This window comes from Lutra lutra, chromosome 14, assembly GCF_902655055.1.
Source record: "Lutra lutra chromosome 14, mLutLut1.2, whole genome shotgun sequence".
Lineage (NCBI taxonomy): Eukaryota > Metazoa > Chordata > Mammalia > Carnivora > Mustelidae > Lutra > Lutra lutra.
In genome coordinates this window covers 47,733,287-47,756,060 of record NC_062291.1, presented here as the reverse complement: position 1 = coordinate 47,756,060, position 22,774 = coordinate 47,733,287, and the positions used below count along the sequence as shown (strand labels likewise).

Below are 22,774 nucleotides of genomic sequence, written 5' to 3'. Positions count from 1 at the left end.
CCGTTGGACAATCACCCCGGGGGCTCGCTCCCCACACATGCTCTCCCTGAATGCAGGGAGCTCTAGCTTGGAATTCCTGGGGCCTCATTAAGCCCGCTGTGACTAAGTGATCTTGCCTGGTGCTAAAACTGTTTAAAATGATTTGGCAGCAACCATAAGTCAGGTCTCCGTTTTTTCTCAGTTCCTCCCTCTCTGTAACCCCCGCCTACATGTCATGAAGTGAAAACATCTTTCTTCCCCGAGCCAGTGCAGGACAACCCTTCTCTCTCCCTGAAAAAGCCTCATCCTCCTCTTTCTGGAGATTAAGGAGAGGGAGGCAGAAATCTGCCTCCTTGTTAATCTCTCCTTTGAATAAGACTTAACTCCTGGGAAAACCTCTTCTCAGTTCCAAGCCCTTCTTTCCTCCCCTCCCCACCCCCAACCTCCCCACCCCCCATCCCAAGTAACTCTTCTGCTCCCCTGGGGCCGCTGCTCTTCTCCTGGACCACCTCTGTTTTCCAAGAGGGGATGGGGGTAGGGTGGAAGGAAGAAAATCCCCAAATCCCGGGCAAGCCAAGGCCATCTGAGGCTCACCGCAGTGTCTTAGGGTCAAGCTCTTTAGGGAACAGGACCCCTGGGACCTGATGGACTGAGAAAGAACCTGATATTTAATTACACACTATGTAAATACGCCTTTCTTTTAAGAAATTAGGCCACTATCAACATGCTGAAGTCTCTTGACATCATCTTTCAATCTGTCCTTGTCACTCACCCCTCTCCAAAGTGGTTTATCTAGGCCCGGGGCCCTGAGAGCAGTGCTGGGCACAGAGTGACAGCTCTAGTACTATTTTGTAGATGTGTGTTCGTGTAAGCACTATGAATCCATAGATCTCAGTTAGCTCCAGCTCCTTCGATACCATAGTTCAGTTCATGAAAATGCCCATGTATTTGATAATCCCTTCACCAATGAACATTTTGTTGATTTCAGTTTTTTTGCGATTACAAACAAGGCTGGGATGAATGGCCCTGTACGGGGTTTCCTTGGGCACGTGGGCAAGCATTTCTGTGGGGTAGGCGCTGAGAAATGGAACTGGCCAGCCCAGGATGTTAGCATTTCTAGTTTAAAATGAGCGGCTCACACATTACCTTCCAAAGTCATGGCACCGTAGGTACCCATTTCCCCAAATCCTCACCAACGCTTGACAATGACCGGTCACACAAGGCACTTAGTGACCCGCTGGCTGTGTTCTTTATATCTTTAGAGTAAATAGCTATGGATCTCTGAGTAGATCTATTACAGCAACTCATTTAATCCTCAGAAAGTCACCAGAGTGGTTCTATTATTCTCTCTGTTTCATAGGCAGGAAAGCAGTACAAATGTTTATATGACTGGGTACCATCAAACCTTTAATTTGCGCTAAACAACATCTGAAACGCTGTCATTTCCTTGACTTTTCAGGTGGAGAAACTCTCAGAAGGGAAGTGACTCACGAAGTCACCTAGTCCATAGGTAGCGCAGCCAGGTTTGGGGGTCGCTTGGGCGAACACGCTTACCGCTACTGCAGTTGTAGAGTTCAGGGGAGCTGGCAGAATGAGATTACCCCCCACCCCCAGTAACCCAGGAGGTGACTGCTTAGAGGACGCCGGGGGAGGGAGGCGCTGCCCTCGCACAGCACACAGCGAGGCACCCGTCTCTCCCGCCCGCCCCGCCCAGAAGTCAGGTGGGTGTCGCCATCCCCCGCCTCCGACCCCTCGGTTGGCTCCCCGCGCGGGGAGGAAGGAGCCGGGGACCTCTGGGGCTCGTACCGCGCCCCCTGGCGGCCCCTCGCGAGCGTGCAGCCCGGTTCCCCGGGAGAGTAACGGGCCGCGGGGAGGGCGCCGGAGAGGGCAGGGAGCCGGCGCGGGGCCGCCCCGGCGCGCAGAGATAAAAGCGGGCAGGCGGCGCGTCCGGCGCAATCTGCGCGTTCCCCTATTGATTAGCAGGGTCTGCCCGGAGGCCGGGATGCCCGCGGCGCGGGGCCGAAACGGAGCGTGAGAGCCAGGGAGCTGCCGGCCCCGCGCGCAGCCCCGCGCCCGGCTGGGCACAGCCCACCGGCCGGACCTCGGCCGCCCGGACCGGGAGCGGAGCGGGCAGCAGGCGGCGCGACGGGCAGCGGAGCAGAGCGGCGAGCGCGGGCGGCTGCCATGGGGCTGTGCTGCTGCAAGGACTGGAGGGAACACCTGCCGGCGCCCAAAGGTAACTCTGGGGCGCGCACGTGCGCCGCGGTCTGGGGACCTCAGCTCCCGGGAGCGGAAAGCGCGCCGCCGGCTCCCTACAGCTCCTGCTGGGGGATGCCAGACCCGCCTCGGGGACTTGTCCGCCACTTCTCCAGGGACGCCCGCCACCTGCCTCAGCCCTGGAGGGCTTCAGGTGTGGCTGCAACTCCCCGAGCGTCTCCGAACTTCGGAGCGTGCGTCCAGGTGCTCTTCTCGCCGCGCGGAGACCCGCTGGAGCCTGGGGTCGGGGCCGCAGGGCGGGAGGAGAGCCGAGTGGAGCGGGGCGCCCGCCATCTAGGTCCGCCAAGTCCCGGGCTGGGGCGGAGGAGCCCCCCGGGCCCGGCCCCGCCCACAGGTCCTTTGCGGCTAAACCGCCGGGAGCTGGACATCCATTCTCCTTGCCCGTCTGTGTCACAAACTTGGGTCCAGGGACCCTGAGTCTTTCAAAAGTCGCGGCAGAACGTGCGAAGGGAGCTGCTTGTGGAATGAGGCAGACTTGGAGAGGTCTCCAAGCCGGAATGGGCTAAGGATCCAGGGGCGGCAGCATGAGGTCCAGCCTCCTTCGGGCAGTGACCTTTCCGGCTTTTAACCCTTGACTGACTGAACCGATCCCTGTTGATTGTCAGAAACTTAGTGCTTCGCTTTACTGCAGGGCTTCCCAAACTCACCTGATCCGACAACTCACTTAACACCCTTCCCCCACCCCCCCATGAAACAACCAGATCCGCAGCCACCCTGACCTGCTGGATAGGTCCTGGGGAAGGCCTTGCAAAGCTGTGTGTTTAAGGACTTCCCGCATGACCCGTGAGTTGGGAAACCTTGTATGTAAACCCTAAGGTCACAGTGTAGGCTCTTCCGGAATGGGCCTCAGGTCCTGATTCCCCAGATGAAGGTGTGACTGTGTCAAGCGGCTTGAAGGACTCTTGTCCAGGCGATGATGCCACAAATGTACAGGTTTGTTTCACCAAGGGTTGGAGGCAGCTTATAACGTGTGTAACAAATACACACATTGTAAAAGCTAAACCGGATCCTCCATTTAAACAGAACTCATTGAGCAAAGAGAGAAAAGAGCCCAGTTAATCTGAGCATAAGCTAATGTCGGTGGTTGACACTTTCTCCAGCCAAAACCAAATAGGAAATGGGACTAGTTGCATGGTTCCCATTGCCCAAAGCAACAAAATTGATTACAAATTTGATTTTATAAAGAAAGAAAAGGAATTTTTCCCACTGGGCTTCTTGTTTGCTGGGAGGGGACTGAGGCTTAGTGAGCCTAGACTGTTGCGGGAGCCAGGGGAGCAGTAGGACCCAGAGGCCAGGGTTTTGCTGTATGCTGGCTGAGGGCAGGTTGGAGGGAGAGCACCACTGGGAGGATTTCTCTGGGGGCTGGCTGGACCAGCTACTTTGGTCTCCTTGGCCTGACCCTACTCAGTAAACAGGGCAAGGGGTGGAGCCTGGGTCCCAGAAGCCAGGGCAGGTTTTCAGAGCATTGGTTAGGGAGGGTACATACTCAGTTAGCAGCCCTGGAAGGGGCCTGGGGCATCTCCTGCTAGCCTTGTCTTTGTAGGCTGTGGATGCCCAGGCTGTACCCATCCAGGTGAGGACACCAGTGTGGAGTAGGAATGTTCCCCAGCTTGCTGCCCCTGAGCCCACCATCCCAAGGCACAACTAGCCACACCAGCCTGGGGTCAGGGACCCAGTCTGAGAGGGCCTGATTTGTCCTGCAGCCCATGTAAATCAACAAAGCTGGCCAAATCTGGAGCCAGATGGGGTCGGGAACACTATGATGCTAGAATGTGCCCGCCCTGTCCAGAGTGGGCAGCCAGCCAGCCACTGCCAGGTAAGAAGGATTTTCTGTGGTTCAGGGAAGGTATATCTATATCTATATCTATATCTATATCTATATCTATATCTATATCATCTCCAAATGTTTAAATGTTGTTGCATCATTTAATAAATTTCGTCCATCTGGCTAGGCCAGAACAGTTTGGACCTTTGTGCAAAATGAGTTCTGCCATAAACCCAGAGGGGGAGGAGTGGTTCCTTAGTCAAATAATCTTAAAAATCATGAGTTATTAAAATTTGGAGGGTTTTTCAATGCGAGACTTCTCAGTGCTTTTAACACATTGGTACCATTGTGCCTCTCCAAGTCGAGCAGCTTGTAGATACAGTCTCCAAACCTTCAGCCTGGAAACCCGCGTTCCATGGAGCACCTCAGAACCCGTATCTTTGGACACAGCTTGAAAAATGTTGCTCCAGGCAGTAAACCGACTCAGTGGTCATCGCAGCGATGTGTTTCCAGGGGATGTGTTGTGTGTTTAGCTGCTGCAACTACCTGGGTACGGAGATTTCTGACTTTCCCCACTAGAAACATACATAGGTATACCATTGAAGAAAAGATCGGAAGAGAGTCCGTTCATCACCGGTGTAATCTAAAATTTCCCAAGACAATAGGTGTCATGAATGGATTTCATTGTTGGAAGTTTCTGAAACAAAACTTCTACAACAGAATATCTGACTACGTTATCCCTGTGTGGAAGTGTACTGGATATGGCAGAAAAGCTTAAATATTAAATCCCAGGAAGAGACCCGCAGATATCCATCGCGTGCTAGCGTCACCACGGCAAATCTTGTCATTGTGCTTTTGTATCCAAAGCCTGGCAGGCCCTCCGGGAGACACCTGCTCGCCCGCTAGTTGAGGAGCTGTGGCTGGGCAGCGTGGACCTGGGGAGGGATTGCCGCAAATGCTTTCGGGCCACGATACACAGTGATCCTAATCACACTCACTATCACACACAAGACAGATCATGGCGAATGGGGCAGTCCTGGACCCCGGGTGCTCCGGCAGAAGCCGAAAGGTCAGTGTGCAGGATCTGATGTGTGGAGGAGGATTACCCCTCCTCAAAGCAGAGGGCAGATGGGCTTGATCTGAACTCTGAGAGCACTTTGATTTCATTGTTTCTAGGCAGTGTCTCCAGGGCTTTCCGCCTTGTAGAGGTCTATGGTGGGTCTGTGTAGTGGCAAGTTTCATTTTCTTCTACTTTGCCTTGTGGTCCAAGGCTGAGACTCAGAAGAAGTGGTCCAGGAATGCAGCCTTGAAGTAGCTTTTGTTCAAGGCTGGGGAGGGGGGATGTGAGCAGACCCATGGGCCCCTAAGACCTTTAAGGTCCACTGGCCCCCTGCTGCCTCTTCATCCCCAAATTCACCCTTCTAGCTGGTCTCAGCACTGGGAGCCCTCCTCTGTTTTCCAGGATTTATCCCCTGCCATGTCCCCTCTCTCCCCAACACCCTCATCTTCCCTTCTACTGGCTCCTTGTCAGCACAGAAACCTGCCCCAAGTCACTCATCAGAACATTTTTTTTAAAAGCCAGCTTCTCACCCCTGTGGGCATCACAGGTCCTGCCCTTGTCTCCTCTCCTATCCAACACCGGTGCCCCAGGAGCTGTCAGCCTCCTTGCCTCTCCCTTCTCCTCTGGATGACTCCCTGCATACCCCCCCAACCCCCAGCATGCTGGACCCAGTGAACAGTCTTGGTGCTCTGAGTACCTGGGAGCCTGCTCTGTCCCCGGCCTCTGCCCTCCTCCGGGCCCATAGAGGCTGCCCCTGCCTAGCCTTTCTATCTCCTCTTGACCCTGCCCCCTTAATGCACCAAGTTCAGCTGAGAATTCTGTTTCATTTTCTGAGCTTTGTCTATAACTCTCCCCTGAAAATCTCACCCAGTGCCCTTGTAATTGTGCTCACTTTTAAGCAAACAGCCCCCTAAATCCTTTGCCCCCCACTCCTGCAGTGTCCATCTCCTGCCTGAAAATTCAGCACTCCACTGGAGTGCTATGCACTCACCGGCCCCTTCTCTTGGTTTCCTGGCTCACAGCACCTGGAGCTGCCTCTGAGCCCCGGCCCACACTTCCCAGTGCCTGGTTGGTTTGGGTCTGTCGCCCTTAGCTGGCCATTGTGTTGCCTCTGTGATCTGGAGCTATGCTCCGCTGAGCATCTGTGCTCAGTGCAGGGAGTCGAGCTGGAGGAGACAGTCATGCTCACCTTTGCCAGTTCGTGTTGTCAGACTCCCTGGGGACCCCAGCGGCACCCATTCCATGTATCACTCTGCTGTGCTAGAGTGAGGGACAAGGCATGGCCTCTGTGCCTCTTTCCTAATGCACAGAAGGCTTGTTGAGCACCCAGTAGCCTGGGTGCAGAGGCCGGTGGGCCAGGCTGCACACCCTGCAGGACGGGCAGGCAGAGGTGTGCTCTGTCCTGGGGAGAGCCAAGGCTGTCGGTGGGTGGAGGTGGTAGAACTGGTTCTCCTGGGTAAACTCCTATTCAACCGCTTGAGCCCGCCTTCTGGAGAAGGTGCCATTTCTCATAAACCCTTGCAAGGTTGCTTGCAGACATCTGCCATCCAGGGTTCTGTCCGTCCGTGTAGCAGTTGTCTGTTGGACACCCACTCCGTGCCTGGCCTTGTGCCCAGCTCCAGGATAAGAGTTGGGGAGGGTGCAGCTCTGCCCCTGGGGTGCTCAGAGCCTGGCGGGCTAGAGACCCAGGAGACAGACAGGGACATGGCAGGCTGAGAAGAAATGCAGGGAGAATAGCCAACCCCGGTGCTCTGGGCAGGCTGGCGTCCCATGCAGCCTGGAGGTTCAGAGAATGCCCAGAGCAGCGGGTGCCTGAGCTGAGTCCTGTAAGAGGAGGAGCAGAGAGAATAGGGAAGAACTGTGCAGGCCTGCGGAGGTGTCCCAGGGCCGAGAATTTGGAGTCATGCAGGGGCTCCTGCCTGTCCCCAAGCTCCCTTGTAGACACTCCTCCATTCACTTCTGTCCCCACACACCGCCATCTTGCTGGCAAACCCTTCAGAGTCACCATTTTTCCAGCCCAGGCTGGAGCTCAGAGATTCAGACCTGCTTGCCACCACCGCTGGGTTCTCGTGGACTGGACAGTGGCCAAAGCTATTCAGGCTAAATCTAAACTCGAGATTTTTTTTGTCCTTCTGATTTGCCATCACCAACTCCTGCCAGTGCTGTTTCCAAAATACACCTGAGTCCCTCCACTTGTCTCCATCGCAGGCCAGCACCCAGGTCCCAGCCACCTGCACGTACACTACCCTGGCTATGACAGTGGCTTCCCAATGGGTCTCCCCAGGTGAATGGTCCCCGCTGCAGCACATGCTCCAGCAGCAGGCAGTGCCTGCTCAGGTTGCCTCGGGATCTCATCGGTCCCTCCTCACAGACACTCTGGGATTCCAGGGGCATTCACACAGAACGCTCCTCACCATTCACAGCCACAGTGCGGTCAGCAGCCTCCCTGTTCCCCAGGCTACACTCACACCCAACCCGCTTTCACAGTCTCGGCCCGCATATTCTCTCCACCTCTGAGTGGAGCACCTCTTCCCTGCCTGCACTGAACTTACCCCTGCTCTTGACCTGGACACCCCAACATTTGGCTGGGCCTAAGTGCCTATCTTTCTTGAGAGCCTGATACCTCTTATTTGCTCACTTGCTATCCTACACTTGAACTTGAAAACGTGTCACAGTACGTAAATATACATGCATCCATATATAGAATCTGTCCTCTCTCCAATGAGCTGGACGTTCCCTGAGGGCGAGGCAGGCTCTGTCTTTTGCTTGCTTCTCAGAAGGCTAGCAGAATCAGGCTCTGTGTGAGCACTGATGTCTGACCCGACCTTGAAGACGGTAGAGATTTGACGAGACAGACAGGAGGCCAGAAGGACATGTCAGAAGGTTAGAGCCTCCTGTTGCAGGGGCTGAGCTCATGGCCCAGAGCCCTAAGGCCTTTGGTCTGTAGCTCAAAGTCTGCGTGGGTCCCACTCTCTTTCTGAGTGTCCCTCTTTGTTACCTCTTCCCCATTCAAGTGTCCTGGGCAGCAGACCTGTGGGCTTTTGAAAAAGGGAAACAGCCTTAGAGGATTTGGTTTCATTTTCTGTCTGGGGGACCCCAGGCCACTCCTGACCTCTACATCCCCACCTGTGAATGGGGACAGGCATGCTAACCTCAAAGAGGCCTGTTGGTAGTTCTAGTTCCACCCCTTTTAGCTGGGTTACCATGGGGCCCTCAGTTTCCTCTTCTGTAAAGAGGGAAATCGGCAAGACTAGAGGAACCCTAAGGTTGTGTCAGCTTAAACCGCACACTGTCCCCTGAGGAAACTCAGAGCTGCTCTGGGTTTCTAACATCGAGGCATTAATAAGGCCAAGTGCGTCTTCCTATCCGTGCAGAAAGGGCCTCCACTAGTGGTCATCTCGCTCAGGGCGGGGGACAGGAATTTGTTACCCCTTGGATGAAGTTCACGAGCAGGTCTGTTTAACCAACACAAACCGGGGTTGACGGTGCTGGCCCCAGCGAGGAGCCAGTCCTGGGGGAGCCAGAAGGCCCTGACCTTGGCCATCAGGGCAGAAATCTCCCTGAGAGCTCGAGTCCTAACTCCTGAAGGGAGAAGGGAAGAAAATGCCTGGTCCTGTGTTTTCTGGTCTCGTTAGCCTGTGGGCCCTTGCCCCTGTAAGGTGGCTCTACTTCAGGAATGCTGGGACCAAAACCCAGGGCATCCCAATGATGCAAATCCCTGAAACAGTTTTCCTTATCTACCTGCTCCAATGCAGCTAGGTGGCTGGTGCCCGCCCTTGCCTGAATTACAGCTTCTGAGCTCTTGCCCCAAAACGTCCCATCAGTGCACTCTTTAGAACAGCTTTAATGAGATATGTTTCACATATCAAATTCATCTTTTTCAACGGCACAGCTCAGTAGATTTTAGTATACTCAGTTATGCAATCATCACCATAATCCAATTTTAGAACATTTTCACTACCCCAAAAAGGAACCCTATATCCATTAGTAGTCACTTCCCATTCCCAAGACAACCCTCCCTGCTTTTCCTGCTGCCGTAGGCAACCGCTAAATTACTTTTATACAATATATTGGCTGTTTGTGAATGGCTTAACTTAGCGTCGTGTTTTCAAGGTTCATCCCTGTTGTGGAGTGAGTCACTACCTCATTACTTTTTGTGGCTAAATATAGGCCCTGCTATGCGTATGACACCTTTTCTTTATCTGCTCATCAGCTGGTGACCATTTGGGTTGTGTTCTGCCAGTCTCTGTTTGAGGATGTTTGTGTGTGTATTCATAAGGAATGCTGGTCTGTAGTTTTCGTGTAGTGTCTTTCTTTTTGTTTTCAGAGGAATCCTGGCCTCACGGGAGCTGGGAACTATGCTCTTGTCGCTTCTATTTCTCAGAAAATGTTGTGAACAATTGGCTTTAATACGTTAAACGTTTCATGGAATTCAGTCATAAAACTCGTATTAATTCTTCTTTACATGACTGGTAGAATTCATGAGTGAAACATTTAAGTTATTCACTGAGTCTTTTTTTTTTTTTAAGATGTTATTTATTTATTTGACAGGCAGAGATCACAAGTAGGCAGAAAGGCAGGCAGAGAGAGAGAGAGAGGAAGGGAAGCAGGCTCCCTGCTGAGCAGAGAGCCCAATCCCAGGGGCTTGATCCCCAGACCCTGGAATCATGACCTGAGCCGAAAGCAGAGGCTCAACCCACTGAGCCACGCAGGCGCCCCTTCATTGAGTCTTCTATTAAATAAAGGTTTATTTAGATTTTGTATTTCTTCTTGTGTCCGTTCTGGTAGTTTATGTCTTTCCAGGAATCTATTTCATCTGAGTTACTTCATGTGTTGGCAGTACAGTTCATATTATTCCCTTATAATCCCTTTTATTTCTGTAAAGCCGACAGTGATGTCTCCTGTTTTATTCTCAATTTTAGCAAATTGAGTCTTCTCTTGCCTTTTTCTTGGCTAATCCAGCTAAAGCTTGTCAAATGTGGTTATCTTTCCTGTGAACCAACTTGGTGTTTTTTTCTTTTCATTTTCTCTATCATTTTCCAGTCTTTATTTTTACTTAAACAATTTCCAGTCTAATCATAATTATGTCCTTCCATCTGTTTGATTTGGGTTTGGTTTGGTTTTTCTCTAGTTTCTAATAGTATAAGCCTTGTTACTGATTTGAGATTGCTCTTCTATCAAGATTATTGGTGTGAGATCTCTCTTCTTTTATAATGTGGGCATTTATAGCAATTTATAGCAAGTTTCACGTAAGTACATCGTGTTTCCATTTTAGTTCAACTCAGATTGTTTTTAAAACTTCTTTCATGGTCGGGGCGCCTGGGTGGCTCAGTGGGTTAAAGCCTCTGCCTTTGGCTCAGGTCATGATCTCAGGGTCTTGGGATCGAGCCTCTGCTCAGTGGGGAGCCTGCTTTCTCCTCTCTCTCTGCCTGCCTCTCTGCCTACTTGTGATCTCTGTCTGTCAAATAAATGAATAAAATCTTAAAAAAAAAAAAAAAAAACTTCTTTCATGATTTCTTCTTTGGTTATTTAGGAGTGAGTTGTTTAATTTTCACATTATTTGTAAATTCTCCACCTTTCCTTTCCTTACCGAGTTCTAATTTTATTGCTCTATAGCTGGTGAGTACACATTCATATTTTGTTTTATTCAGAAATCCATGGAGATGTCTAAGACTCGCTTTAGGATCTAGCATATGGTCTATCTGGAAAAACCTTCCCTGCGCTCTTGAGATGAGGGTGTATCTATTCTTGTTGGATGGGGTGTCCCACAGGTATTTGTTAGGGCTCCTTGGTTCCTTGTGTTGTTCAAGTCTTTTGTTTTCTTACTGATTTTCCACCTCGTTCTATCCATTATTGAAACTGGAGTACTAAAGTCTCCAAATACTGCGGAATCCCACTTCAATTCTGTCCATTTTTGCTTCATAATTATGGAGCTCTGCTGTTAGGGGGACATATGTTTCTAACTGTAGACCCTTTTTTCGTTATAAAATGTTCATCATTGTCTCCAGTAACATTTTTACCTTCAAGTGTATTCTGTCCCATACTTGTACGGCCACCCTGACTCTCTTTTCGGTGTGTTGTTTACATGGTACATCTTTTTCTATCATTTCCCTTTCAACCTGTTTGTTTTTAAATCTAAATACGTCTCCTATAGGCAGCATATAGTTTGCTTTTTATTTATTTATTTATTTATTTATTTATTTATTTATAAAAGATTTTTATTTATTTATTTGACAGACAGAGCTCACAAGCAGGCAGAGAGGCAGGCAGAGAGAAAGGGGGAAGCAGGCTCCCCGCTGAGCAGAAAGCCCTATGCGATGCGGGGCTCAATCCCAGGACCCCGAGATCATGACCCGAGCTGAAGGCAGAGGCTCAAACCACTGAGCCACCCAGGTGCCCCTATAGTTTGTTTTTTAAATCCATTAACATTTAACGTGATTACCAATAACATGGCTTTATGTCAGCCATTTTGCTATTTGTTTGCTATGTGTGCCGTGTCTTTTTTGTTTTATTCCTGCCTTCTTTTTATAATAAATAGATATTTTTCTGTTGTTTCATTTTAATTTCCTTTTTTTTTTTTTAAAGGTTTTTCAAAGTTTTATTTATTTGAGGGGCGCCTCGATGGCTCAATCAGTTAACCATCTGCCTTCAGCTCAAGTCATGATTCCGGGGTCCTGGGATCACACCTATTTCTCCCTCTCCCTCTGCCTGCCACTCCCCCTGCTTGTACTCTTTCTCTCTCCCTCAAATAAATAAATAAAATCTTTAAAAACCTTTTTTTATTTATTTGAGAGAGAGAGAGAGAGAGCACACGAGCACACGTCTGCATGCGAGCGCACAAGTGGGAGGAGGGGCAGAGGGAGAGAGAGAGTCAGGCAGTTTCCCTGCTGAGCAGGGAGCCTGGACAGACATGGGGCTCACCCCAGGACCCTGAGATCATGACCTGTGCCTTAGGCACACTCAATCGACTGAGCCACCCAGGTGCCTCTCCTTTTGTTTCTTTACCATATTTTTGAAGTTAATGATTTTTCTAGGGATTCCAGCCTGCTCTCTGCCTCCCCTTGTGCCATTCTTATCAGACTAATTACACCTTTTATGCCTTATAAGCCCATCAGCAGTTTTGTAAGTATTAGTTTAAACAGTTGTCTTTTAAATCAGATACAAGGAAAAAAAGTCACAGAAAATACATTTATTTATACTGCCTTTTACCTTTACCGATATAGTTACTTTCTTGGTGCTCCTTCTTTCTTTGTGTAGATTTGAGTGACCGTCTAATGTTGTTTTCATTTTGCCTGAAGGACTCCCTCTAGAATTTCTGTAGTGCACCTTCAGAGCTCAGGTAGTTTATGACTTCTTGGTCTTCTCTCCCTGCTTGTGCGTAGCTGGCCAGAAGTGAGAGACTGGGGACCTCTCAGGTCCCTCCCGCTCCTCCGCACAGCTCTACACGGGCTTCTAGATCTCCAGAAATAGGTCAGGTCTGGTGGACTTCTCAGTTCCCAGATCTTCCTTTTGGCCAGCCTTGTTTGCCAAGATTAGTATCCCAGCTTTAGACAGCTGTGATGATAAAGAATTACCACTGGTTGTTTTTGACAAATGCCCTGGAGAGAGGGCTTTTCCCCAGAGTGAGTCAGGTGGGATGACAGTGCTATGTAAATGGGGCTTTTGGGGGGTGGGGGTGGGGGATCTGCCAGACAGATCAAGTGGCTGCAGTGCTCTGGGGAGGGGGCTTCTGAAGATGCTAAGTCAGACTGAGGGAGGTATGTGAGCTGTTCTTAGGTCTTCTCTAGTCTATGCTTTGTGTCTCTCGCCTAAAGGACCTGATGTGAAGAGGGGAGTTGGAGGAGAGTTAAGTGCTTGAAGGCTCGGCTGCAAGGAGCCGGTGTGAAATGTCGGAAGGAAGCTCATGGAGCTGTGTGGGGCAGATCTGGTTCTGGGTTTTGGCTGTGCTGCCTGATGTCTGTGCAGCCTTGGGGACAGGTCCCTTGTCCCAAGCCAAAGAGGGATACCTTTGTCTGCAGATTGGAATATGGACCCCTCGGCATGCCGTGCTGAGGGAAGAATGAACTTGGCCTCTGTCCGGAAGGCAGCTGGCACACGAGAAATTGCCCCGTAACAGGAAGGATGATTCCTTCACTGGAGGCTTAGGGGAAGAGTCTGAAACTGATGAGGCCAGTGTCGCCCGGTTGAAATGGAAGCTCTTCCAGCGCACATGCCCCTCACCTCATGCCAAGCCCCAGCCTCAGCGCTCCCCAGACAGGGCTGCGTGGAACCTGCGCAGTAGCCTTCAGGAGGATTCTGTTTCAGAGATGGGGAGCTGGGCACTGAGGTCCAGGCCTGAGGCTGCCCCGGGCTGGGAGCGCCCCCCACCCCGGGCTGGGAACCCGCCCCCCAACCCAGGCTGGGAGCCCCCCAAGGCTGCCTGGCACGCAAGGCTACGCTCCCAGCCCGAGCTGTGCATTTATTTCACTTACTAGCCCATGACCTAGAGCCAGGCACTCACTCTGACCCCCAGCAGCAGGGAGCACACACGGAGTCAAACAGAAAGCAGTACAGGCCCCGTGTCCCCGAAACCTGGAACAGAAAGCGGGACACCCCCAGTCATCTCCGCTTGAGAAGAGCCGAAGGCCAGTTGCACACCAGCCGCTTCTGCTTTCAGCTGGGCTTGTTTCCTCTCTGAGGCTCAGTCACAGGCAGGACTGCTGCCCCCTCCAGCCGCCCTCAGAGCTCCTTGTGGGGATGGGCTCCCCAGCAACGGGCAGGGGTGTTCAGTCACCTGGCGCTCTCTGAGACTCACTGAGGCCTTGCAGGGCCAGGCTCCTCCTGCTCCAGGGTCAGTTCCACCTTTTCAGACTCAGATGGGCCCTTCCCGGCCAGTGATGTCACAGTGGCCGCTGCCTGCCTGTCACCTGTCGCGTGACTGTCTGTCGGAGAACAGAGCACAAGGTCTAGGTCAGGAGCCGTGGGAGGCCCTCTACACCTGTTCCCCAGCCTTTGTCCCTGAGCTCCCTGAGGAGGGCCCTCACCTGGCAGGCTCTCACATTCCTTCCTGCTCAGGAGGCCTGCAGCCTTGGCCAGGACTCAGAGGGCGCTCACCAGAAAGGCTAGGAGGCTGGTCAACCGCAACAGTTCTTCCAGGCCAGTTAGTAAATCATCACTGCCCCCCAGCCTCCCCGTTATCTGGTACCTGAAACTATAGGCCTGGCCCAGCAGGACCTCCTAGGCCTGCGGATGGGCTTAAGGCTCTGCCTGTTCTGATAGGCCCTGGTGCCTCCACTCCAGATTTTGGACCTCACCCAGTCAGCGTGCATCAACAACTTCTGGAGAAGAGAACCCCTGAACTGAGGAGCAGCGAAAGGTCTTTGGATCCTTCATTTACATTAGGAGAGTCAAATGGAGAGAGGTCTCTATCACTCTAACAGGGCCGATGGCTCGTTGAGGCAGTGTGTGCCCCTTATAGGTTGGGGGGTGCAAAGTAGGGGGATGGCAGGAACGGTCTTAGAGTCAAGACACCCTGGTATCCAGTCCTGACTCTCCCACATTGATCTGTGTGTCTCTGGGCATGCGCCTGGGCTCCCGGCCTCAGTCCCCTGGTGGGGAGAGACCCCTTCATCTGCCACCCCTGCCCGATGCGGGGAGGTTGGGCAGGAAAAGGACCTATGTAGGATGAGTGCCCACCAGCACCAAATGCGGCCTTCCCCCGACAGCTGGGGCTCTGGAGACACCAGCACCTTCTAACTTGGCGAGGTCACAGGGCCGTGTCCTGGGCCGCCTGCCTGTGAACAAGCCACAACCTACCTTGTCCCAATTCGGTGTGGAGAATAAGCAAGCCCTTTCCCAGGGAAGGCCTCCCAGGGGATGCTTAAGGAAAACATCCACCCTTCAGTACCAATGATCAGATCATCAGTCCTTACAGATAGAACATTTGGACCCTTGAGGGGGCGAGCTGAGAGGTCCTCAGAGATCACCTAGCCAAACCTTCTCATTTTCCAGATGAGTTTTTTTTAAAAGGCCCGAAATAGAGGAAGTGACTTTCTCACGAGGCCGCCCAGGCTGTCAGTGGCCCATTTGAGACTCCCACCCGCGGTCCCTTGAGTTAGGGGTCCCCTGTGCTCTTGGCTCTGGATGAGTCTTCCTAACTTCATTCTAAGTTAGTCCCTATGGATGGAGGGCAAGTTCTGTGCACACAACAGGGCTGGGCCATGCCAGAGCCAGGATGGCCCTTTTGTATTGGGGATGATGGAGGGAAAGGGCAGGACAGACAAGAGTTACTCAAGGCACGGTGGAGGGCTGATCGGTGTGGGGCAGCTGCCCTTTACTGCCACTGCTGATGACTGGGTGCATAGTCACCCCCTTGGCCTTGGGCCCTGCTCAGAATGTTCTGGGCAGTTGGGACAGCTGTGTCAGGGATCTGTCCTCTCTCATATCAGCATGTCCCAAGGACCAGAAGGGACCAGTGGGGCTTCGAGCTGAACCTGTCTGCTTTGCCACAGGCCCTGGCACTCTCTGCTGTCCTGTCCTGCTCATTTGCATGGACTCCACGGCCCCTGATGTCTTTGTGGATTCGCAGGGTCAAGAGGCTTCCCTTTAGGCCTGCCAGGTTTCTCCGCCGAAGTTCAGAAACATTTTACATGTGGAGTGCTCTCAGCCATTAAATAAATTTGGCCTTTCATTTGGGAAGGAAGTGGGACTGACACGTGGCGAGGGCCTCCGTGCCAAGCATGGTGCTTGCGGGGCCTCTGAATTTTCTACCTGCCCCCCTGGGGGGGAGGTGGTACCGTGGGTCTTAGGAAGGCGTTGAGGCTCTGAGAGTTAAGGGACCAGATGTCACTGGTCACATGAAGTTTGAGCTTCGCTCCAAATGACCCCCAGATCCCTGTTCTTTTTCTCTTTCTTTAGCGGTCTTTCAAGTCTCAAGAATGGACTCTTCTGGAAAGATCCCAGTTAATAGTCCTTGGCTGCCAGGACTAGGAATCTCTGGGGTCTCTCTGGCTACCTAATAAAGTGATTTTTGATGAAAACCTCAGGCCATCCTTCCTTCCTGTGTCCCCCTCCCCTGTGACCCCGAGGACAGCATCAGAGCTTAGAGATCGGGAGGAGCAGCGCCAGGAGGATGTCCCATCCCCTCCTTTTATTCATTCGCAAAGGCTGGGGAGCTGCTCCTTCCCAATAAATTCCCAGGAAGCCGCCCATCAGAATTGGGTAATGGGGGCAGGGCCTGGGTACGTCTGGGGGAAATGAGGCCATGGAGCCCTAGAAAAGGCCAGGGTCACCCAACATCCTGCCCTCCCTCCCCTGTGAGGCCCTATTGTCCTCCCCAAGCTCCCAGGCTGGCCCGCCCTCACTGCTGCCGCATTCAGGAGCTGGCTCTGAGGCCCATTCTGAGTTAGTGCTATTTGTAGAATCTTCTTAAAATACCACAACAGTGCCATTCACAGAGCGTCTGCATGGCCATCGATGGCGGAGGCTGGAACAAAGCTCTGCTGTGCTCGGCATCCCGTCTGGGCCCTGCCGGAGGCACCCCTCTGCCCCACTGATGGGGGTGCTGGGGCTCTCCCTGTCCTGGTGGCCCCCAGGCAAGGCCCCTGGGGTCCAGGACGGACTCTGGTCTTCCGCGCTGGTCCGGAGCGGGCCCTGGGCCAGGCTGGCCACCCAAGGGAATGCTGGACGGCGTTCGGCTCCCCGTAAATGACCGTGGGCCCATCCCAGCGTCCACCGCCCCCCCCAGCAGCCCAGGTCTGGCCAGCCCTGTCATCAGGCCACATGCAGGTTTGCTCAGGTACAGTTAGGTGGACTGATGAGAGTGAAGGATTGGGGCTCATCAGGGAGGGACCCAAGAGGTAAGGCTTTTGTCCAGAATCAGGGCCCTGGTGTTCTGGCATTTGTGGGGGCTCGTGTCCTCCCCATCCACAGCAGGGACCTCCTCAGCTGCTTCTTGCCCCTGACCTCAGCAAAACCCAGTGCGGCCTCAGGAACATGTTAGCTGGGCTCCTATTAGCAGGCCAGGAGCTGAGTGGGAAGTGTTTTCTCTGCGGTTGGACCCCCCTGCAGCCTTGCCAATGACCGTGTGCTGGGCAGCTGTTTCCAAACATTGAACCTCTAGGCCCTCTCGGACAGGGCTGGCCCCTGCCCAGAGATGTTCCAGCCAGACCTTCCCGTGTCCACTTCAGGACGTGGGTATGGCGGGAACCCCGTCTGGTCAAGGGGCTTGTCTCAATGTTTGTCTTTCTCCATGGGCACCTAACCATGTGTTGCATAGAAAAATCAGACCTTCCTCCAAAAGGAGGAGCTTAGCTATCCCAGCTGTGCCTGAGGCCTAGAGCCCACAGCAGAACTCCTGTGTGTCTGCTGGTTGCTGGAGGGACCCCCTCGCTGCCCTGGCAGGCCAGGACCCCATAACTCCCTCTCTGGGCAGCTGTGCCAGGCTCCCATGATGGGTTTTTAAATGTCCTTGGCGGTTCCCCGACAAGTCCCTAGTAACAGTTGGTCATGCAGGACACTGGGCCACTCTCTGACCAGTGATGGGGTCATGACACACAGTTGCAGCACCAAGTGGGACTCTTGACAAGGGCCCTGTGGTGCCAAGCTGGGGTGAGGACAGGGTGACAGACTGATGCCCAGGATGGTTTGGGAATTCTCATGAAGCACCACCACGTAAAGAACAGCAGCCTCCCCGGTGTGGATGGTGGCCAGACCAGGGCTGGAGCCCAGGCAGGTTGAACTGGAACCTTACCATCCTGGGAGAAGGCAGGATGCCCTGGAGAGGGGAACCCTCCCTCTGAGATGGACAGGCCTCCGTCATCCGCTGCCTGCAGCCATTTAGGCAATGAGCTTGGCATTTCTGTACCTCAGTTTCCCTATCAGGAAAATGGGATCTGTAAGGCCTCGTATGGGGCTTGCTGTGGGGTGAAGCAGGGCAGGAAGCCCTGAGAGGCTGTAGTAGTGGAGGTTTTGCTCCTCAGTCCTTCCAGCTCTGCTGAGGGGCAAGGACTGGACACCAGATAAACAAGGCATAAAATCCCAGCTCTGGCTCTCTGCCTGGGAGACCGTGGGCAGTTTTCTTCTGTAGAAAGTGGAAAGATGAATACTTCCCCAGGGTTGTCTGAAGATTTAAATGGGAGAACATGGAGGCCACGGTGTTGTGCCACTCCAGGACCTGGGAGGGAGGGAGATGGCCAAGATTCACGTAAACTATAATGTGAATTGGTGCCACCAGAGGGCGCCATTCATTTAGACTACAATGAGTGTGGCTGCCTGGAGGGGGGTGGGGGGATGCACTTGGACTATGTGAATAAAAATAATAATAATGATGATGATGTGAATGTCATTCTCTGGGATGACACTCATTAAACCTATCAGATGAATGGCTGCCTTCAGAGGGTTCTATGCTCTTAGACTACCCTGTGAATGGCAGCCTCTAGGAGCTGGACTAGGGAGTGCTGCTGGTTGGCAGAGAACACATTTAGCTTCCATCGTTGCAAGACTTCTGACTTGTCTGGTTGTTTACCTGGCCTCCAGGAGACACGTAGCTTATAAAAAGTGTATTTTTTTTTTTAAAGAACTGGAAGAATTTGGGTGAAAAAAGTGGAGGGAGAACATTAGCTGAAGCCCTGAGCTCCCACACACCTGCTGGTGGTGGGCCCACATCTGGCTGGGCCTCACCAGAGCACCCCGGCAAAGGAGAAGAGCGCCAGTGGGAGATCCACGGTGTCCACACTAAATTAAGGGAATTTCTCCTGTGCCCAACAGACTCTGTGGCTCAACAAATGTCCACTTGAGCAGCTAGAGCAGGCAGAAAGGAACTGGGAGGTTGGAGTGAGTGTGCAGAATTAGGTGAGTAGAACATAGATGTGGAGCCCCAAAGGCCCCGGGCACTTCTGTGCCATTTGACAGGTCCCTTTCCCTGAGCCTACCTCTGCACTCAGCCCTTCTCTCCAGCCAGCAGAACTACTAATAGGCCTTTGGCTGTATTTGCTGTGGGCCACCTCCAGGGAGTCCTCCAGACCTGCCCCTCTGTGCCCACCTGGCCTTGGCCAAGGAGCCCAGCTTGTTTGGGAGAATAGAAATTGTTATCCTGGGAATACTGCTTCCCTTACTCCTCCAGTCTGCTGGAGGGAACAGAGCTGTCCACAGGCCTCCTCCCTGCCCCCCACCCCCACCCCCACCAGGGAGAGTAACCAGTACCTGTGAGGTAGAGGTTTTGTGATGCAGAACAAGAAAAGGGGCTGGTGACCTCCATGATAAAGAGTGGAGGGGCAGGGGAGGAGCAACCATCCCTCAAGTCCATCTCCTTCCAGATTCTGGAGTAGAGAGCAGATGTCTTTGTTGTTGCTAATTTGTCTTCTTGGGTTGCTTCCCAATCTGTGGCTGACTCACTTGCCCTTGGCTCCCTGAGGACCCAGTCTTAATTTCTGTTGTCCCCAGTTCCTAGCATGACACCTGGCAGGATTCAGGTGTGTGGTGGTAGGAGCCCAGAGCATCCTGCATGGCGGGTGGGTCTCAAACACCTGTTCTGAGGGGCTGTAACCAGCACCTGGAAACAAACAAGAACTTCTCCTGGTGAAAGGAGAAATGGGATGTAGCTGTGGGCTGGCTGCCTCCTCTTGGTATCAGTGGTGGGAATCCAGGCCAGGCCCTTGAGCAGCAGTCAGCCCCTGCCCTCTACCCTAGTCCCTGCTCTGTGATGCCAGTCCAGGGGGCCTGGGTGTGGGGAGCTAAGTGCCAAGAGAAGGGCAGAGATCCCCCCCTGAGTCTGTGCTTTTCAAGCAGCGGGGCTTGAGCCCAGGTGGGGTTCAGAAGGAAGAGGATGAGAAGGGAAGCCACCAGCATTTTGAAAATTGGTGCTTACAATTACAAAGTGACTTTTATTTATTAGATTTTGTCTAAAGGGTACAGTTTCTGGAGACAGTGAGCAGGGTGTGGTAGGACATGGGATACCCTCTCCTCTCTCTGGCATTGGGCCCAGTGCCTGAAGGTTGATCCTTCACCCTTATTTTGCACTTCCTCTGGATCACTACCAACACCAGGACAGATCATGAACCCAGGCATTCAGCTCCTGTACCCCTCCCTGCGCCGCCTGCATCATTGCATCTCCATCCTGGATACCTGCCCCCGCCTCTACATACCTCTCCACTGACTCACGCCCTCCTGGGTGCACTGAGCCCCACAAAGGACCTCAGTACTTTTCCTACCCCAGGGCCTTTGCAGTTGCCACCCGCCTTCAGCCCTCTGTGCGCAGACCAGATCAGAGCAGGGAAACCAGCCCCTCTCGTCACTTAGTGCTCTACTCAGGGCCCCCTCCTCAAGAGGGCCTTTACTGATTGATCCCCTGCTTAAGTAGCAACCCCATTCCATCTTGCCTTAGTCACCCACCTTGAGCTTGTCTCCTTCCTTGTCCTTTGTCCCTTCCCCCAGGAATAAGCTCCAGGAGGGTGGGGCCTTGCCTGTCCTGTTCACCCACGTACCGCCCGCCCGGCCACTACCCCTGTGCCAGGCATAGAACTGGCACAGTAGGGTCTTCCCGAGTATCTGTTGCCCCTTTGAAAGGAAGAGCCTCCCTACCAGTGCTGCACAGGTCGGGTTCTTCAGAACAGGTGGGGGAAGGAGGGGAGGGAAGCGAAATCTCCCGGGACCACCCTTGACCAGTGGGTAAATAGAGCCAGTGGGTAGCTGTTCCCCTTTCCTCCCTGGGCTTGGAGTGCATGAGGTGGCAGGATGGAGCCCCTTGGCCCCCAGGGCAGCCGCCTGCTCCATCCCATGTCCTTCTGGGGTCTGTCCACTTCTCCGGTTCCCTCCCCACCCTGCACCTCTCCCCAGGTAGCTTCCCAAGCCCACCAGCACCAGAGCCCTTGTCTCAGACTTTGGTTTTGAGGATCCCAGGCTGAGAGTGGAGTTAGTGGGGGAGGGCACTCAGTAGCAAGAGTAGCAAGAGGAAGTAGCAAAATTTCCAGTTTCTGCCTTAAATAACAACTCCCGTCAGCCCGCAGCTCTTTGCTCACTGATTTGACAGATGTGCTGATGCCCTCACCGGAGCAAAATGTTCCGTCAGGTGTAGGAGAGGTCCTGGAGGCAGCTTGTGCCCAAGGAGGCCTAGAAGGGAGCCTGGGGAGGGTGGGACCCTGGGGCTGGGAGGGGACAGGGTGGGTGTGGACTGAGGAGGTGTCCTGGATGCCCAGCAAGTTTCCACTACTCACTAGACCCCAGGGCGTGGGAGCCTTGAGCACTGGCCTGGGCTTCTCCTGCACACTCTTGTTGGGAGGGGTACAAGCCAGTGCGGGCTTTAGCAGTGGGGTGGGGGGTTGCGAGGGTGTGCAGCAGGGACTGGGAGCCCCCCCCCACCCCGCACGCAGACCTTAGAGAGCTTGGATCCCAGGGTTTGTAAGGAAGGTAGTACCGAATAGGCGCTTCATAAATGTTAATTCCCGTGTCCATCCCTAGAATAATGAATTCCACCATTATTTCCTTCAGGTCACTCAGCATAAATCGCATTTTTCCCATTCTAAGTGTCAGGCGCCCCCCCCCCCCCCCCGCCGCCCCCTCCCCACCCCCAGCAGCACAGAGCCGGCTCTTCCTCTAACAGCCAGCTGCTGCATTGGAATACGGTGCTAGTCTTCACTTGGGTTTCTTTTTCCCCCTCTCTCCACATAAGTTATTTTTAAAGGAGGGTAGGGGGCAGCAGGCCCTGGCCTTACCGTCAGCAGTGTTTTCTGGTCCCGGCCATGCAGGCTTCCCCCACAGGCCTGGCTCCCCAAGGGTGCTCAGGAGACCAGATCCAGGTGAGCCCAAGGTGTTGGTGGCAGGTGGCCCTGTGGACACAGTCCTCAAACTACAGGTCTGGGCTCCCACCCCCAAGACCTCTGGAATCCTTCCTAAGCTTGTGATGGCGGTTTTGTGTATATTTGTGATAATGGTTCAGGCCAGCCCTCCCCACCAGGCTGCATTCTCCAAGAGGCAGGGACTCTTGGTTTTGTCACTCTTGTGTCCCCAGCACATGGCACCATGCTTGGCACATGGTGGACTTTCAGTACTATTTGTGGAAGGGAGAATGGGATAAGGACAACTGGGAGTGGGCGAGGGGGAAGCCGTTAAGGAAGGTGATGGAGAAGTGGGGCTATTTGAGCTGGGTCTTAATGAATGAATAGGAGTTTACTGAATGTGAAAGTGGAAAGGTGTCCCAAGAAAAGGGAACAGCATGTGCAAAGACAGCGAGGCATGAAGTGCATGGTGTATCCCAGGAACAAGAAGTGGGGCGGAGTGACTGGAGTGGCCGCTGAGTTGGGGGAGTAGCTGGCTGACCTGAAAAACTTCGCTCAGCTGATTACAGAAGAGCCCCAGTGGGAACCTGGGACACAGCCTGAAGGCAGAGGAGGGCGGCCGGGGAGTGGAGTTCTTACCAGGGAAGGGAGAGGCCTGACCTGAGTTTCAGAAAGGACCCTCTGGCCAGGCATTTCCCAGCCAGCCCCACACTCTTCCTTCACTTCTGCAATTGTCCCCGTGGGAAGAAATCACAGTCCTGTTCTCCCACGGGCACTGCCTGGGGCAAGGTCGGTATGGATTCCCTAAAAACCCCAGCATCCCCAGAACCACAGAAGATTTCCCAGGGAGACGCTGGTTTTGAGAAATGAAACTCCGCTGTGCGATGGATTGGCAAGAGGGGAATTTGGCACTCAGACCATTTGGAGGCTATTCGGGACATT

At 53.3% G+C, this 22,774-nt stretch overlaps 1 protein-coding gene across 7 annotated transcripts in view; it reads left to right on the top strand.

Annotated features, from left to right (window-relative positions):
* Nucleotides 1-22,774, top strand: part of ARHGAP22 (Rho GTPase activating protein 22) — a 168,540-nt gene that overhangs the window by 104,756 nt on the left and 41,010 nt on the right. The window contains exon 1 of one of the 7 annotated variants that reach the window (XM_047702659.1): nucleotides 1,546-2,215. The exons of the other annotated variants lie outside the window; for them this stretch is intronic. Coding sequence (XP_047558615.1) covers nucleotides 2,164-2,215 — 52 coding nt within the window. The 5' untranslated portion in view covers nucleotides 1,546-2,163. Of the gene's footprint in view, nucleotides 1-1,545; nucleotides 2,216-22,774 lie in introns of those variants that run through there. 7 annotated transcript variants of the gene reach the window in all.